The sequence below is a fragment of the Mytilus trossulus genome, chromosome 9 (genome assembly GCF_036588685.1).
Source record: "Mytilus trossulus isolate FHL-02 chromosome 9, PNRI_Mtr1.1.1.hap1, whole genome shotgun sequence".
Classification (NCBI taxonomy): Eukaryota; Metazoa; Mollusca; class Bivalvia; order Mytilida; family Mytilidae; genus Mytilus; species Mytilus trossulus.
This window is the reverse complement of record NC_086381.1, coordinates 16,238,234-16,257,534: the sequence shown is the minus strand read 5'-3', so window position 1 is coordinate 16,257,534 and position 19,301 is coordinate 16,238,234. Positions and strand designations below refer to the sequence as shown.

Genomic DNA, 19,301 nt, shown 5'->3' with positions numbered 1-19,301 from the left:
AGAGAAATTTTGTTTTTAAATTATATAGAATTTTTTTAGATAGATAAACTCGTGAAAATAACGAGCTCGAGAGACGGTTTATATGACATTTGTTTTCCATTAGTTTGAATTTTCCTCAGTGGCCAGTGTTTTTGTGAGATTTTTTTTTTAGATACTATTATTCAAAAGTTAAATCCTCTTTGGAGAGACATATAATTTCTTAATCTGTACAAATTAAGACCAAAAAAGTTAAAACATGATAACAATGCTATTAGAATCTTGAGTCAATCGATTTGCTTGAATATTGATATTGAAAGATGTGGGAAGCCATTCATTTATGAGAATTACTTGAGTGAGGGTATCGTATTTTTATAAATCATCTAATCTCAGATGGAAAAAAATATTCTCGTGTTTCATATAGATCAGACCGTTGGTCTTCCCGTTTGAATAATTTTACAGTAGTATTTTTTTTGGCCGTTTGTCGCTTGATGCTCGGTGTAAGCCAAGGTTCCGTGTTGAAGACCGTACTTTGATATAAAATAGTTTACTTTTACATACTGTGACGTGGATGGAGAGTTGTCTCTTTGGCACTCAAAACCACATCTTATATCTATGTAATGGCAAAAAAAACCGGGTAATTATTCACCTCTTACACAAAAAGATTATTACTAGTAATATATCGATAATAGTTGCCATTAGAAATTGTCCTAGATAATAAAATATATGCATATCGTGTTTTTTGTATTTATAACATAGGGTTGATGTAATAGATAAGACTGTTTAAAACAAATATTTTAAAGACATTCTTAAAAACTGTACACATGTTATAAAGCTTGATGTATATATTAGTCTTTATTTCCAAAATAAACAAATTACAAACAAAAAAGATTACAATAAAAACTTAATCCTCAAAAGAAAGCAACTCAGCCGTTATTGTCAGTTTCCACTAGCTAATGTTAAATGTTATTTCATAAAAAGAACTAAAACGTTAAATTCCTTAAACTCTGAAATCCAATCACCGTCTTCTTATCATCATTATCGATGATTTTAAGGAATAATATGGTTTGTAGGTTTTCCAGACAATTCCTGTCTGTCCTGTTCCGTTATATTTTCCGTTTAGATTTGATATATAACAGACACCACTTTGAAACCAGAACGCCCCATTATTCTTTTTAGCACAATCGCCATAGTCTCTGTCAAATGTGTAAAAAGCGTGGCCATTACTGTAATCAAGACTGTTTCCTGAAGAAAAAAAAGGAGAATCGTATGTGGAAATTAGACAAAAAAGCAAATGGAAATAAGAAATGACAACATTTGTCAACATTCAGATAGCACATTGTTTTGATGATTTTGTATAGTTCTATCCACATTGATTATTACATTTTTTTACCATAACAGCACGAGTGTCATCGAATTATTTCACTAAGAGAATGAAGCTGGAGATGTCTCAGTCCGATTCCAGATGATATTGATAAGTGAAGACTAGTTGATATTTTTTTTAATTTGTACAAGCTGTAGATGTATATACGATACTTTTATTGAACTAAAATAATACAGTTCTAATTTTTTTGAGGTATGTAACTCCTTAGGTAAATAATACGATGGAGGTCATGTTGTTAATATATATATCAGCTGGACGTAGAAAAAAATCTTGATTGTTGTATAGAATTTTAAACAATACAAAATAAAATGTTTCAATAGAGTTTTCATTTTTTTGAAAATTTAGTTTATTTTCTTTCTAAACAAGAACAGTTACCTGCATTGCCTGAATAGCCCGATATAACTAAAGAGTAGGAATTTCCGGTATTAATGTAAAAATTGGAATAGTTTGCTTCCCGTTTTTGGTCTGTCCAGTCTTCTAAAACAACACTTAGCTCATGTGTTCCATCGGTTGATATACGATGAATGTTTTCAAGTCCTGAAACAATCAAATACTATAAGCGTGTGATTTGCTGTCATTAAAATCTTTTGAAACGAGTTTCATGTTTTTGAAATTATCAAACCAATGCATGCATGTATACATGTACTTAACTACGTCCTGTGTATATATATAAAAAAGAAGGTGTGGTATGATTGCCAATGAGACAACTCTTCACAAGAAACAAAATGACACAGAAATTAACAACTATAGGTCACCGTACGACCTTCAGCAAAGAGCAAAGCCCACGCCGCATAGTCAGCTGTAAAACGCCCTCAAATGACAAATGTAAAACAATTCAATCGAGAAAAACAACGGCCTAATTAATGTACAACAAAATGAACGTAAAATAAATATGTAAATGTAACACAGCAACAAACGACAACCACTAAATTACAGGCTCCTGACTTGGGACAGGCACATACATACAGACTGTGGCGGGGTGAACAATTTTAGCGGGATCCCAACCCTCTCCTAACCTGGGAGTGTGGAGTAACAGTACAACATAAAAACGAACTATTAAACTCAGTTGAAAAAGGCTTAACTCATCAGATGGATACAAATAGAAATACATCTAACAAAAACACAGAGTGGACGTGGCCAGGTACTTGTACATCCCAACAACAAAAAGACACTAAGTACAGATCTGAGAGTACTCGCAGTTACTGACAGCTAGTTCAAAGCCAAAATGAATTAATAAAAAAATCATGCATCTAAGACTAAATTAAAAATCAGTACTCATCTAACATCCAATGGGTGTAATGTAAAGACGTCATAAACAGTCAGAGAAAAACATGATGTCAAGGAGAAAATGTAGGGCTTTCATCATCTCATCGCACCTCCATTTAGTATATCTAGCATATTTACCTTTCTTATTTGAAATAAAAGCTTTATTAGAGTTGCAGCAAATACATTTGAGAGATTTATTAAACAATAATTTAATTCGATCGGAACACTTTTGTTTGATAAGATTGTGTGTAATATAAAGAGTGGAAAGTCAAAACCATCAACCGAATCAAAAGTACCATCCAAAACACGTAATTTATCTAAAACATCCAAAAAAATTTTTACTGCTGTTCCCCTATTTTTGACATTTTTACCTATTATGTCTGTTTGTTTTTTTTCACACATCGTTGCCAATATAATGGAATTTTATGCGACTGTAATACAAGTGAGAGGTTTAGCTAGCTATAAAACCAGGTTTAATCCACCATTTTCTACATAAATAAATGCCTGTACCAAGTCAGGAATATGGCAATCGTTATCCATTCGTTTGATGTGTTTGAGCTTTTGATTTTGCCATTTGATTATGGACTTTCCGTTTTGATTTTTCCTCGGAATTCGGTATTTTTGTTTTTTTTACTTTTTTCACTCCAAAAATGGTTAATTCCACTATTTTCATATGTTTTTTTTCACAAAGTTCTTTGATAGTGTTTAAGGAACTTGTTAAAAACACTGAGAGAAAAGTAGTAGAACACTTACTTGAGTCCGAGATGAAACGATATTTTACGGTTTTTTTTTTGGTAGTTTACGTAATAATTCATAGTAGGGATCTTCAAGTATTCAGGAGAGGCCTTAAACTGAGCTATGGTATTGACTTGATTATTTACTATATGACTCTCTGTGGAGCGTATGGCCTTGAATGTGTTTGAATGTATAATTTCATTCACTTCAGGGTAGTATTTACGTCATACCACCACCACAGTGTTGGTTGCTTTGTTGGCCGGTACGAACACAAAACGCCTTGTGAGTACATGAATTTTGTGTTCAATCCTTATAATAGGCGAAGTACTATTCTTTTATTTAATTCTAAATTATTTTCGGAATAGTCAGACATTTATTTATATAGGATTTTTTTTTTTACTAACAGATGAAAGAGAATTTTTAATAACCAGACGACATTCTTCCCAATTTGTTTTCGACGGTGGACGGAATTTTAGTTCTTTTTCGTAAAGTGTTTATCATTTTACGGGAATCGTCAAACTGTTTATGTAATTGTCCTGGTTGTTTATGGACGGTTTGAGGTGGTTGAAATTTGATAAATTTAATATTGTGTGTGTGTTTTACCCAATGTTGGTAAATTAAACTTTGGATTTCTTGCGTCTGGTGAAACGGTATAGATGTTCTTGTGTTCGTTTGAAAAATTCACGTCCAGTTTGCCCAACATATTGAATACTACATTTCGTTTTTGTTCATGGTACAAGAGACATGAGGCTGTGGGTTTTTCAAGAAATTTCATATGAAAAAAAGAGAGAAAAAGTTCATCCGTTCAATGATGAACGAATGTTATTATCTGAAGATAATCAGCAGGTTTATCATTTTCCATTGCACGGGAATATTTGTGGATATGCACGTGTGTGTTTCTTCAACAATCTAGCTTCAGAGTCATTGCCTCTTTTTACACAATTGTGAATTTTGAAGGTGAATTTCGATTAGTGGCAGTTGAATGATTATTTTTCAGGAATCTGCGTTTCTGATGGCTACAAAATCTTCACTGGATTTTATTTCTTCAAAAAACTAAAATCCACGAATTTAAAAAACCGCGAAATAGTAACTTGTGCTCAAACCACGAAAATTGATACCCACGAATATAAGTACTTTCACAGTAATCTATAGACATGACGTGAACAGCGGTGGTGTCAATGTTCGATGACCATGACTCCTATATTCTGAAAGGCAATGAAGCATTGGCAACCCCTGGTATCTTGTTTTAAAATCTAGAAGGCGCTGGTGCAAAATATCGGTTACTATGTCGTAATGTAGGATTTCTTCGTCCAAATGATTGGATTCTCGTCCAATATCATAACTTATATCAAATTTATAGTTTCTTCAATCCACGTCATTGCGTCTGAATACGAAAGATTGAAATATAAGAACGGGTTTTGAGTTCCAAAAAGAAATAAGAGAAAGGTGTTATTACCTAACCAATGTTCTTTATCAACTCTTCCGAATCCTTTGGTGTATTCTGACAACGATCTGTAGAAATCGACAGAACCATCATACCGCCTTTGTATAACCTGAATTAAAAAAAAATCATAATGAAAAAATAAAGTCATGAAAAAACAAGCGCTCTGTGAGTATTGCATGGCAATACATAGTCCCCTACCGGTTAAAAATTTTTTGTATTGAAACAAAACTCTAACTTGATCTATAAATAGTCTTGGTGTAACTAAATTACAAATATCAAGTCAACATCTTCAAGCATGACGAAAAAAAGGGTTGAAAACTGATTATTTAAGTGAATTTAGTGAAGTCCAAGGACCATAACTCTGCACAATATCATCAGACCTGAACAATATTCGAACTTGATCTGTAACTTATCCTGATTAAACTATATACCAATTATCAAATCAATATCTTCAAGCATGACGAAACAATTTGTGGAAAACTGATTATTTGAGTGAATTTTTTGAAGTCCAAGGACAATAACTCTGCACAAAATCATCAGACCAGAAATTCAAACTTGAACTGAAACTTGTCATGATAAAACTATATATCAATTATCAAATCAATATCTTCAAGAATGACAAATAAAAGTGAGGAAAACTCATAATTTTAGCGAATTTTCTAAGTCAAAGGATCATAACTCTGCACAAAATCATCAGACCAGAACAAAATTCAAACTTGATCTATAACTTGTCATGATAAAACAATACACCAAATATCAAATCAATATTTTCAAGCATGAAGTAAAAAAGTATGGGAACTGATTTGCCGGACTGACGGATGGACAGACAGACAGACGGACGGAGTGCAAACCGAAAGTCCCCTTCGACTTCTTCGGTAGGGACTAATAAACAAATACAATTGTGGTTAGTTATAAGAGGTATTACTGCATTGTATAACATCACTCGATATTAGATACAGTTGGACGAAACTTCCAAGCGAAGTTGGTTAAAGTACCTTCAAACAAGACTTGGATGCCTAGCAGATCCTTATATCGTATACATGGTACAACTTTTAACTATAAAGTTGCAGCTCAAATATAAAATCATTCCTTAATTTACAAGCTCCTTAATATTCGACAAAAGTTCCAGACGGGCTAATAAGGTGATTTCAGTATACCATTCATTCTGTGAACTCCGAGAATGGGGTTATAATAAACATAAGAAAATTGTATTATAAGGCCACTATTTGGTTCCTTGAATTCCAAAATATCACACATCTACTAAATGACATCCCTTCTATGTTCATAAGGCATAAGTATGTCAGACATATTTGCAGTATGGGCTTCAAACCTTCAATTTATTCAAAAAACTGCAAAAACTGCAAAAATACCCTCATGTGAGATCCTGTAATTAAGATATGAGTCAATGGTTTACCCCTAATTATTTGCTACAAAATAAATTTACAAAGATTGTATTGTGTTTTTAAAATCTTTTTGGGTAATACCTTTGTAAAATTGAAAAAGGAAATGGGGAATGTGTCAAAGCTACAACAACCCCACCATAGAGCAGACAGCAGCCGAAGGCCACCAATGGGTCTTCAATGTAGCGAGAAACTTCCGCACCCGGAGGCGTCCTTCAGCTGGGCCCTAAACAAATATGTATACTAGTTCAGTGATAATGGACGTCATACTAATAGTTATCAAAAGTACCAGGATTATAATTTTATACACCAGACGCGCGTTTCGTCTACATAAGACTCATCAGTGACGCTCATATCAAAATAGTTAAAAAAAAAGCCCAATAAATACAAAGTTGAAGAGCATTGAGGACCCAAAATTCCAAAAAGTTGTGCCAAATACGGCTAAGGTAATCTACTCCTGGGGTAAGAAAATCCTTGGTTTTTCGAAAAATTCAAAGTTTTTTAAGACAGAAAATTTATAAAAATGACCATATAATTGATATTCATGTCAACACCGAAGTGCTGACTACTGGGCTGGTGATACCCTCGGGGACGAAACATCCACCAGCAGTGGCATCGACCCAGTGGTGTAAATAGTTATCAAAAGTACCAGGATTATAATTTTATACGCCAGACGTGCGTTTCGTCTACATAAGACTCATCAGTGACGTTCAAATCAAAATAGTTAAAAAAAAAAAAGCCAAATAAATACTAAACTCCAATATACACAAGAAACTAAAATTAAAAATCATACAAGACTAACAAAGGCCAGAGGCTCCTGATTTGGGACAGGCGCAAAGTTCCGGCGGGGTTAAAAGTAAAATCACAAAAATACTGAACTCAGAGGAAAATCAATTTGGAAAGTCCATAAACATGTTTTTGAGATCTGAACACTCCCCCTATACCTCTAGTCAATGTAGAAACAACAAACGCACTAATACGCACAGTAAAACTCAGTTTCAGAGAAGTCCGAGTCCGATGTCAGAATATGAAACAAAAGAAAATAAACAAAATGACAATAATACATAAATAACAACAGACTACTAGCAGATACTGACATGCCAGCTCCAGACCGCAATTAAACTGATTGAAAGATTATGTCTTCATCATATGAATATCAGGCACAATATCTCCTGTTATGGGTTTAGTATTATACCATCATGAAATATATGAGTAAACATAACCCGTGTCATGCCAACAACTGGTTTTTAGAATAAATGTGTTTAATTCCGATGCAAAGACCCTATAAGTGAATCAATATTAAAGCCAAAATATGCAATCTTTAACGACCTGACAACAGTATCGTAACTATATCCCTTCTTAATAAGTCTGTTTAAAGGTTTTGTTAGCTTTTGAATTGAAAACTGACATTTTTATGCTTTGTAAAGAATATTACCATAAAAGATTGGATGTGAAATACCTGAACGTACAAGATGTCTGCATGTTGAGTTATATTTACGAATTATTTCCTTATACCGATGATAAAATTTAGTAAATGTTTTGACTTGTTTGTGATATCGAAAACCCTGGTGTTATAATTTTTCAGTAATACATAAATTTCTCTCGCTAAAATCTAATACGTTGTTACATACACGAGCGAATCGTACAAGTTGAGATACATAAACACCATAATATGGTGACAAGGGAACGTCACCATCTAAAAATGGATGATTAACGATAGGAAATGAAAAATCATCTCTTTTATCATAAGTTTTTGTATAAAGCTTTCCGATAATGATATAGATATCAAGATCGAGGAAAGGGCAGTGGTCATTGTTAGTATTAGCTTTATTTAAAGTAAGTTCCACAGGATAAATTTCTTTAGTATACATACTGAAGTCGTCATTATTGAGAGCCAATATATGATCCAAATATCTAAAATATTGAAATATCTATTTCGCCCATACACTAGATGCATAAGGGCCATTGCTAACCAAATATGTCATTATTGTGAAAGGCTTAATTCATTTTACTTTTTTGTTTGTTTTTAGGGGTCAAAATGTATTATACTTCTACATGTTGGTCTGAAAACAAAACACAAGTATTATTAAACAACCACTCCATTGAAATTTAAAATCTCAATTGACTTATATTACATCTAGAATAGTGTTGATCTAAAATCATGTGTACATTAACATAATATTAAAACCTCTTACTAATCAATACAAACGTTGAGAAAAATTAAAACATTGAAATCCGGGTATCTTAACGTTTAGTAGAATATATTAAAAAAATCAAACAAAGTGTTACCATCTAGCATATTAACATTTAATATGAGAAAGCATGATGAAATAATTTTCTCTCCTTCAACTCCAAATACTATTAGTTACATATAAAAAAGAAGATGTGGTATGATTGCCAATTAGACAACTCTCCACAAGAGACCAAATGAAACAGAATTTACAACTATAGGTCACCGTACGGCCTTAAACAAAGAGCAAAGCCCATACCGCATAGTCAGCTATAAAAGGCCCCGAAATGACAAATGTAAAACAAATCAAACGAGAAAACTAATGGCCTAATTTATGTACAAAAAATGAACGAAAAACAAATATGAAATACAGCAAAAAACGTTAAACACTAAATTACTGGCTCCTGACCTGGGACAGACACATACAGAATTGCGCCGAAATGAAAAATGTATAAAAATATTCAATCGAGAAAACAAACGGTCTGATCTATTTGCAAACAATAAACGAAAAAAAAAAATGATATACAGCAACAATTAAAAAATTTCAAGAAAAGATAGTTCATATTGTGTTTAGGTTCAATTTGACAATATAGCTCCTAACATTTTATGGAGTCTACGAATCCCTGGTTTCAAATGTTTAGGTTTGAGCGTTCCTTATGAAGGTAACTCAGAAAAGCGCTTTGGACTTTACAGTGTTTATTTCCTTAATTAAGTTCTTGTAAGTATAATATTCAGGTAGACTCAAAGCAGGTAAATACAATCGAACATACTCTACAAAGAAGAATCTTAGCTTTAACTGTGTGTCGGTCCATTTATATGATAAATAATGAATGAACAGTTTTATATAATCTGTTAAACTAGAAATTTTCTTTCGGTTAATCAATTTACCGTCCATTTCTTTTTCCCCATCATTATGCAGTAGACAGATATTCTTCGCGATGAAGTCTTTCCTTTAGGGTATACAGAATATACACCATCGATGTCGCTGTCTATATCTTGACATTCAGATGGTAGTTCTGAAGATGAGAAAGACATTGACAAAATGATTATTATGTTAAGGATTACGATCAAAAGATTTTTCAATGTAAAATCATTTTCAGCGCAAAATTTTGAGTACCTCTCAGCCGCCCTATAGCAAGAAATGAGAATTACTTTCTTTATTTGATGCCTGTATTAAGTCAGGAATATTACAGTTGTTTTCCATTTGTTCTGTTTGTTAATATAGTCGAGCTTTTGATAAGTCATATTTTTTTAACTCTTTTTTTAATTCACACTGGAGTCCGGTATTTTTGTTACTACTTTTTTTATACTATCGATAAATAATCGTAGCATATAGGGTAATACACACGTGGTTTGGGTTATGTATTTATTTGTTAACTGCAACTAGTAAGTTTATCTTTTAAGATATTGAATTTTTATCCGGCATTGAAAAACAAACAATCATATCATAATAGTGAAAGTTAGTTTATATAGGATGAGAGATATTTTGATTAGTACTAGACTCACTTTTAGGTGAATGTTGGTGCCTGTTAAAACGTTTATACCGCTGCATGTTTATGCATTTGTCCTAAATGAGGAGCCTGTTGTTCAGTGGTTATCGTTTGTTGGTTTGGTTCATAGTTGTTTCTCGTTTCTCGATATTTTTTATAAATATTAGACCGTTGGTTTTCTGGCGTTTACAGTAGTCATTTAGGGGCCATTAATAGCTTGTTGTTCCGTGTTAGCCAAGGCTCCGTGTTGAGGCCGTACTTTGACCAATAACTTTTTATACATTGTGACTTGAATAGAGATGTGTCTCATTGGCTCTCATAGCATATATTCTTATTTATAGTTGATAGAATAAAAGTAATTTATTAAATTGTACCACATTTAAATAGAATTTCTTTTCCACAGATAACATATCTTGGTTCAGCTCTAAACAAGATATTTGGAAAACAAAAGCCTAACAGCTAGCAATGAAGAGTTTACAAACCCAAAAATTACTGAAGGTATAAAATCAATAAGCCTAAGGACGAGGACAATGCTTGAGGAGTTCGATTAATGAACAATAATTTGAATATCAGGTGCTTTTACACAAAACTTCCTCAATAAGATAGAAATAGGTTAGTATTGATTTGTCTCCAAAATATTACTTTAAATATAATGAATATCAAGTCAAAAGATCAAAATCATATTTCTGTATGTACAAGAAATTGTTAAACAAAATACAACAATTAAAAACGCAGCAATCCTTCTTTCGTAATTTCCTGATTTTATATTGTATGTGGACCTAAAAATGTAATTTAAACCACAACTATGTGGAGTATATTGTAGCAGAATCAATGTGTAAATAACAGAGTCACATAAACAATGTACAGTTGAAAGGTATGAAAAACTAATAATGACATGCTATGTCATGTATTTTTGGCTTGCAGACATAGAAAATTTCAATCGAAATATACAACTAATGAATTGCTTAAATTTAAAAAAAAATAACAACGTTACCTTACTTATTCAATTTAAATATAAGACAATGTGGTATGACTGCAATGCGACAAGTTTCCACCAGACACAAAACCAAAAGCCCAAACACATCAAACGAATGGACAGCAACCGTCATATTCCTGACTTGGTACAGGTATTTTCTTATGTAGAAAATGGTGGATTAAACCTGGTTTTAAAGCTAGTTGAACCTTTCACTTGTATGACAGTCGCATAAAATTCATTATATTTACAACGATTTGTGAACAAAACACAGCAGTCGACATTGTGTTATCATCTTACTCCCTATAAGAACAAACAAGTTTATGATCAAACATTGACCATGACACAATGACAGGATGTATAAGAACAGAGCCACTTCATATTAAGAAAGAAACACAAAATGGCATATAGACAAAGCCTATTAGCAAAAATGAAAGACAAGAATACAGAAATTATCATAGAACAATAACACAAGGACGGGATGTATAAGTACAGAGCCACGTCTAAGTAACAAAGAAACACAAGATGGCATATATACAAAGCATATTGGCAAAAATGAAAGACAACATACAAAAACTATCAAAGATCAATTACACAATGATGGGATTTATAAGTAAAGAGCCACGTCAAATGGATACCACCAAAAAGAGATTACAGTAAAATTAATATTATATAGACAAATGAAGGAATAATAATATAATACGTTATAAAGATCATAAACAACGTCAGTACTCAGAATCTATACTTCAAGACCACCGTGTATTATTTGTGAAGTTGATACGGATTATTTATCAACAAGGTCTTGGTACCTTCCGATGAACTCTTTTAGAAAAAAGACGAGACGTTCTTTGACATATTCCTGGTTAATCAACTTTCTGCTCAAACACTGGTGACGTTTTACAAAGTCTGAGTAGTTGCTGCATGCTCTTGAATACCGAATAAGTTGGGAAATGTATATCCCATATGCAGGTAATGTTCGTATATTGTTATTAAGGTGGGGGAAATTGATAATTTCAAAATTAAAATCGTCTCGTTTGTCATAGATTCTGGTACTGAGAATACCGTGTATGTCAAATTCGAAATATAAGCCTAAAAATGAGGCGGAGGAAGCCGTCTCTGTTGTTTTTTTAATTTCTAGTTCTTGGGGATATATTAATGGGACCCAAATCTTCTCATATATTTCATGATGGTATAATACTAAACCCCTAATAGGAGGGATTGTGCCTGATATTCATATGATGAAGACACAATCTTTCAATCAGTTTAATGAGGTCTGGAGCTGGCATGTCAGTAACTGCTAGTAGTCTGTTGTTATTTATGTATTATTATCATTCTGTTTATTTTCTTTTGTTTCATATTCTGACATCGGACTCGGACTTCTCTGAAACTGAGTTTTACTGTGCGTATTAGTGCGTTTGTTGTTTCTACATTGACTAGAGGTATAGGGGGAGTGTTCAGATCTCAAAAACATGAGAGATATTTTGATTAGTACTAGACTCACTTTTAGGTGAATGTTGGTGCCTGTTAAAACGTTTATACCGCTGCATGTTTATGCATTTGTCCTAAATGAGGAGCCTGTTGTTCAGTGGTTATCGTTTGTTGGTTTGGTTCATAGTTGTTTCTCGTTTCTCGTTATTTTTTATAAATATTAGACCGTTGGTTTTCTGGCGTTTACAGTAGTCATTTAGGGGCCATTAATAGCTTGTTGTTCCGTGTTAGCCAAGGCTCCGTGTTGAGGCCGTACTTTGACCAATAACTTTTTATACATTGTGACTTGAATAGAGATGTGTCTCATTGGCTCTCATAGCATATATTCTTATTTATAGTTGATAGAATAAAAGTAATTTATTAAATTGTACCACATTTAAATAGAATTTCTTTTCCACAGATAACATATCTTGGTTCAGCTCTAAACAAGATATTTGGAAAACAAAAGCCTAACAGCTAGCAATGAAGAGTTTACAAACCCAAAAATTACTGAAGGTATAAAATCAATAAGCCTAAGGACGAGGACAATGCTTGAGGAGTTCGATTAATGAACAATAATTTGAATATCAGGTTATCATTCTGTTTATTTTCTTTTGTTTCATATTCTGACATCGGACTCGGACTTCTCTGAAACTGAGTTTTACTGTGCGTATTAGTGCGTTTGTTTTTTCTACATTGGCTATAGGTATAGGGGGAGTGTTGAGATCTCAAAAACATGTTTACCTCGCCGCAATTTTGCGCCTGTTCCAAGTCAGGAGCCTCTGGCCTTTGTTAGTCTTGTATGATTTTTAATTTTAGTTTCTTGTGTATAATTCGGAGTTAAGTATGACGTCCATTATCACTGAACTAGTATACATATTTGTTTAGCTGAAGGACGCCTCCGGGTGCGGGAGGTTCTCGTTACATTGGTGGCCTTCGGCTGTTGTCTGCTCTATGGTCGGGTTGTTGTCGCTTTGACTCATTCCCCATTTTCTTTCTCAATTTAAAAGAAAAGCAACAACCTTATGTATGTACAAAACACAACGAAACAGACGAATTTGATAGACACAACGGTTGTCCTATATTTTATTTCAAAAATTATGCAATCATAATTTAAGAAAAAAACAAATTTCCAGTCAGCAATGATAAGGATCGTTCTTGTTTATTACTTACGTTTTGCACAACTCATTCCATTCCAGTATGTCGATCGTTTACAGACACACGTATCATCTACGTCACACTCTAGATTTTCTTGACATTCAATTGACAAAGAGCAAACGCCACCTAGTTCCTTTTCTAATATTAAAAAAATCGTATAATGGAAGCTGTTTTAAAAAATATTTTTTGCGTGTTCTTCTGGATGATTTTTTGCATAAATTGTTTTGCTTCTGGTTTTCGATAGTTATGTTTTTCTTTTTTCTTTTATACTGATACATGTGGTTTTGACTGATTTATACTGCAAGATAAGTATACGTATAAAATTATCGAGTTTTCTAGACATTAATATCATAAAATGTCAGCCCCAATATGAACCTTTTTGGCAGTGAGCGTAGCAAACAAGCTTAAAGCTTTACATTGTGTCGGCTGATATTTAACGATGTCTATACACAAAAAATCCGATGATCTGTTTATCGTGCTTTTCTCCCCGCCCGTAAACTTTTTAACGCATGGTGAAAGTAAGTTTGATAACGTTTCCTCATACATTGTGACGTCGCTGATAGCGTCTCCACAGATTATGACATCACTGATTATTTCCGCTGAAGTCTCAAACGTTGATTCGAGAATACGGAGCGACTCGGGAAAAGGATATAGGCGACGGGAATTACGATAATATACAGAAGAAGACCTTTGTTCTAAAACTATTATCGATAGCAATGGCTTAAAGAATGTCAGTGGAAGGTTTTGTTTTCTCAACTGCTGTAATACAATGACTTCTCCCGGATTTCAAAACGTGATACAAATTGGTTGTTGCTATCGTTTTGAAACCTAAAATCTGTTTTAATGGTGGAGATGTTTGTTGACATGTTAAATGTTTTTCTTATTTTACTTGAATGCCTCCTTAGGGGGTTCATACAGAGGTAATAGGATGACAAAGCAGACTGATAACCGAAGAAACAATAAAACTGGACGATGCCGAAGTATTGTAAAGGATAAATGACAAACCTTGAAAAATTGAGTTGTTTATTGTTTTTGTTTTTTTCATATTTTTATAGTCTCCAGTTACGTTCAAAACTATAAAAAATAAAGTACTTACTTAAAAAACATTGCTCATCCTCTGAATCCCAATATTCCAAATCTGTACATTTACATTTTCCATTTCTGCAATTCATCGTGTCTTTACATTCAGTCGTAGTCTGGCAAACAGAATTTTCAACTTTCTCTAAAGTTATCAGAAAGATTGATTTCATTTTTTATTTCTAAATGTCTTCAAAAACAGTTCAACATAGACATAAAGGTATAACCAATGTGTTTCATTTGCTGGGCCAGAATTTGACTATCTTACTATACTTGTAATGTTTGTCAATTATTTAAAATATTGTCATAAAAATAAAAGTTGTATCAAGCGCTTTTTCTGCTTTTTTAAAGATAATTTTCATACAGATTTGCAAGATATTTTTTTTTGTGTCTCCAGTTTTCTTAAATTAAATGAATTAATGTGTAACTCAAAAATAAAAGTTTTGTTTTATTTAGAAAGAAGTCTGGTGTGGTTGATAATGTTCTTTGCAAATAAGCTCATCGTAGATAACAAGATTGCACTTTTGTACTCAAGACGCACGTGTCGTCAACAAAAGTCTCATCAGTGTCGCTCGAATAGATTAAGTTAGTACCAAATACCTTGACTAAAGTTAATTTGGCTTGTTAAATTTTCATAAAATTTTGAAAAAATATTTACTTTGACCCTTTGACAAAAATATAAAAATTAAAAAAATACTTGAACCACACACTTTATCGGAAATATTCTTTGGATATATAGCAGTTTGACAAATACTAATTTCGATCATTGAGAAGCTTAATATTTCCAAAGAAATGTAACGTAATTAAAACGTTCAGCTGATGTTCACTGAGTCATCTCCATGTAGTGTTGAGTGCCACATTAAAGAACAGTTGAAGAATAGTGAGGACCCGAAAATTCTTAACAGTTTAGCCACATACAGTTATAGTAATTTACTCATGTACAATTAAGCATAAAATTTAAAAGTTGCCTACATTCTATCAAATTTTTCAACTTTTAGTCATTTTCATGCATTTTCAGGTTGATGACATTCTTACAAAATATGTTTTAATGATTTTTGCAACTCAACAACATACGTATTTGCAGCTACTTCAATTATTCTCTAACAAGACAAAATAGCCCAAGTGTAAAACAAATGCAAGGGAAAATCTACAATACCTATAGGATATTTCTTCGTTTGTACTGTTATTTTTAAACTGTTTATACTTGTACTGAGATAATACTGAAATCGAATAAAGAATATAAAAGTGGTATTTTCAATAATAACGCACATAAACTTACTTCAGGAAAATTGAGAAATTACAAATTAAGCTCAGAAAAGAAAAATAAAACTTTTAAACTTACTTGGTAAACATTTGTGATCTTTAAGAAATTCTGTATCTGGACATTTACAAGTTCCATCAAGACATGACAATTCTGTTCTGCATTCAAACCGTGCACTGCATGTCGTTCCTGGTAACCTTTCTTTTATATTAGAAAACACAGATGTAAAGTGTTGAAATCGCATTTTTATCAAATGTTAATACGACTTAGAAAACCAAGCGGTAAGAGGGCGAATTAATTGCGAAAGCGACCTTTCAATACATACCATGCATCTATTTAATATTACCATTTAAGAAAGCATATTTAAATTTTAAAATACGAGTTTTGATATTTCAGAGGGTATAAGCAGACACAAAGGCTAAACATTTGTATCTTGAATATTCATATGATATACCCGAATAATTCAGCCTCTCCCCGCAAATGGTCTCTTCTCCTTGTGAGGTTAATATAGCCATTGTAGCGTGGAATATAACCACTAAGTCTACTTATGAAATGGCTGGAGTAATTTTTCGTTTTGGGGTGAATAGAGTTACAGTTGTCGGTAGTTATTCACCTCCTAACTAAAACACTAACTGTTAATATATTAATTATTAATCAAGCTAAGGTCATTTTGAAGCATCTATATGGAAGTGTCTTAATAGTAAAGACTTTTTTTAAATTTATACTGTATGCAATTTTAACCTGCTTTTCGTAGAATGCTGAAACATTTCAAATCGAATGTCTTCTTTGTGTTTGTTGGTTCAGAAACGACAAAATATTTTAATGTTATAAAACCATAGATTACAAGATAGACAAATGTATGCCATAGAAGGATTCTGAAATTTCATTTTATTGTAAAATGTTATGAAACTACAATAACGGAAAATAAGAATTTTTTATTTGGAGGCAATGGTATGCAGAATCTTTTTAAAGACTCTTCCAATGTAATCTATTGCTTACTTTCTTTGTGAAACGATATTTTTATACATTCTAACTTTACATGAAAGGACTGTAAACATTATAAAATACCCACTAATAACACAGTAACCTCCGTCCCAATAATCGGTATCTCTACATTGACATATATCCTCCTTGCATTCTAATGATTCCTTACATTCTGGGTAGCTGTTACATGAAGAATTAAAAGTTTTTCCTGAAACATAATATAATGAATTATTATCTATTTGATGAGGATATTTTTCTCGTATCAAACTACATGGAGAGTGATACGACAAAGTGAAACGATTAATGCGCTAATTCGGTTGGCTTATCCAGCATTCCCAGGTATGGCATGTACGGTATGTTAAATTCTATTCGTGTAATAGAGTCGTGATCAGAAAGCAGAAGCATCAAATATTGTAATGACTTATATCAAAGTTCCTTTTGATATTTGCCAACAAAAATAATGTTTATAAACTAAAAGTAAACAATACTTCAAGCGTTTTTTTTTTTTTTTTTTTAGAAACAAATATGCGTCCAAGTTATCTGATCTAGTATCTCTTTCATTTTGTTTGTCGGCGGATAATAATACGATCTGTTCTTTTATTATGCCCCACCTACGATAGTAGAGGGGCATTATGTCTGTGCCTCCGTTCGTTCGTTCGTTCGTGCGTTCGTTCGTCCCGCTTCAGGTTAAAGTTTTTGGTCGAGGTAGTTTTTGATGAAGTTGAAGTCCAATCAATTTGAATCTTAGTACACATGTTCCCTATGATATGATCTTTCTAATTTTAATGTCAAATTAAAGTATTGACCCCAATGTCATGGTCCACTGAACAAAAAAAAGATAGTTTGAAGCTCAGGTTAAAGTTTTTGGTCAAGGTAGTTTTTGATGAAGTTGAAGTCCAATCAACTTGAAACTTAGTACACATGTTAACTATGATATGATCTTTCTATAATTTTAATGCCAAATTAAAGTATTGACCCCAATTTCACGGTCCAGTGAACATGTAAAATGATAGTGCGAGTGGGGCATCCGTGTACTATGGACACATTCTTGTTGCAAATAGATTAACTAAGCTTTCAACTTTTATGGGCACCCAGTAGATACAAAATTAATTATTTCAATTTCATTTGATTATCATTATGATCAATAAAAAAAGACAACAGTTTTGTAAGGGTCGCGGCTTATTATATATATTTTGTTCAAATATTAAATTTGCTTAACTCTTTAGCATGTCAACATACAGTCTTTGCGAGTCTTTGCGATCACTTCTTAATGTCACGTTTTTAGGGGAGAAGCAGGGAACACTTTTTTCAAGTCATATCCATATTAATTTATTAAGTTTTTTTCGGAGGTTGCGGTTTATGATGGTGTTTGTAATTCGTCTTATATCATTGTTTTCTTTTGTAATATCATTTTGTATCCGTGGTTTGCACTTTCTATTATATTTTTAGCATTTTAACTGTTTGTTTGTTTGTTTGTTTGGGTTTTTTTTAGGGATGGGTATTTATTTTACTAAGTTATATATCAATGCTTATGTCATTTTGGAGAAAATTGCTGCTGATCATAGATCTTTGATCGTATCGTTTAATTTGTTATCTTTTTAGGCTTATGATAATCAAATATTGACATTTTGACATCTTTTTATTGTTGAAGACTTTATATATTGACCTCTAGATGTCTTTTGGCTGTCCGATTGACGTATCTTCCACGTATTCTTTTCATTCACACATGTGTGTTGCTTGAATTTCGAACACATGTATACTGTTTATATTCATGATCGGGATATTTTCAAACTATATCATACTTAATGTGCAAATGGAACCATTCCAAAAATCCGAGGAAGGACACTGGCATAACTGACGAAAACATGATAAACTTGGTTGGCATTCTTCTGTTTTACTGCATTCCTGCTTAGCATCCTTCCCTTAATGACAAAAAGCATCATATGTCATTGTCATTAAACTATTTTTTAAAGTTTAATTGTTAAAAAGATGACAGTAATAGAACAATCTCTTCCTATCTTATTTATTTGTGCCAATTTCTTACAATGTTCCTTATGTATTTACTACAATACCGTTCTCTTTTCACGAATGTGACCTACCGATTTAAACTATTTACAGGGTTTGTAATAACATGAGCAACACGACGGGTGCCACATGTAGAGCAGGATCTGCTTACCATTCAGGAGAACCTGAGATCACCCCCAGTTTTGGGTGGAGTTCTCGTTGCTTAGTCTTTAGTTTTCGATGTTGTGTTTTATGTACATATATTCGTCTGTTTTTCTTTTCTTTTTTTTAGCCATGGGTTTGTCAGTTTATATTCGATCTATGAGTTTGACTGTCCCTCTGGGATCTTTTGCTCCTCTTTAACAACTGACAGGATATATATGATCTTAGAGTCTTTCTTTTTTCATTTGACAATGTTGACACAAGAATAATAATTTATACTAAAGTTTTAT

At 32.7% G+C, this 19,301-nt stretch overlaps 1 protein-coding gene across 2 annotated transcripts in view; it reads right to left on the bottom strand.

The window, feature by feature from the left end:
* Window positions 1–816: 816 nt before the first annotated feature.
* LOC134685211 (low-density lipoprotein receptor-related protein 1B-like) overlaps window positions 817–19,301 on the bottom strand; it is a 34,271-nt gene continuing 15,786 nt past the window's right edge. For both annotated transcript variants that reach the window (XM_063544721.1, XM_063544722.1), the window contains exons 7-15: window positions 18,648–18,767; window positions 16,934–17,053; window positions 15,943–16,062; window positions 14,620–14,745; window positions 13,539–13,661; window positions 9,324–9,451; window positions 4,818–4,914; window positions 1,736–1,897; window positions 817–1,221 (exon numbers count right to left, since the gene is read on the bottom strand). In XM_063544721.1, the coding sequence (XP_063400791.1) occupies window positions 995–1,221; window positions 1,736–1,897; window positions 4,818–4,914; window positions 9,324–9,451; window positions 13,539–13,661; window positions 14,620–14,745; window positions 15,943–16,062; window positions 16,934–17,053; window positions 18,648–18,767 (1,223 nt within the window). In that variant the 3' untranslated portion in view covers window positions 817–994. The remainder of the gene's footprint in view (window positions 1,222–1,735; window positions 1,898–4,817; window positions 4,915–9,323; window positions 9,452–13,538; window positions 13,662–14,619; window positions 14,746–15,942; window positions 16,063–16,933; window positions 17,054–18,647; window positions 18,768–19,301) is intronic.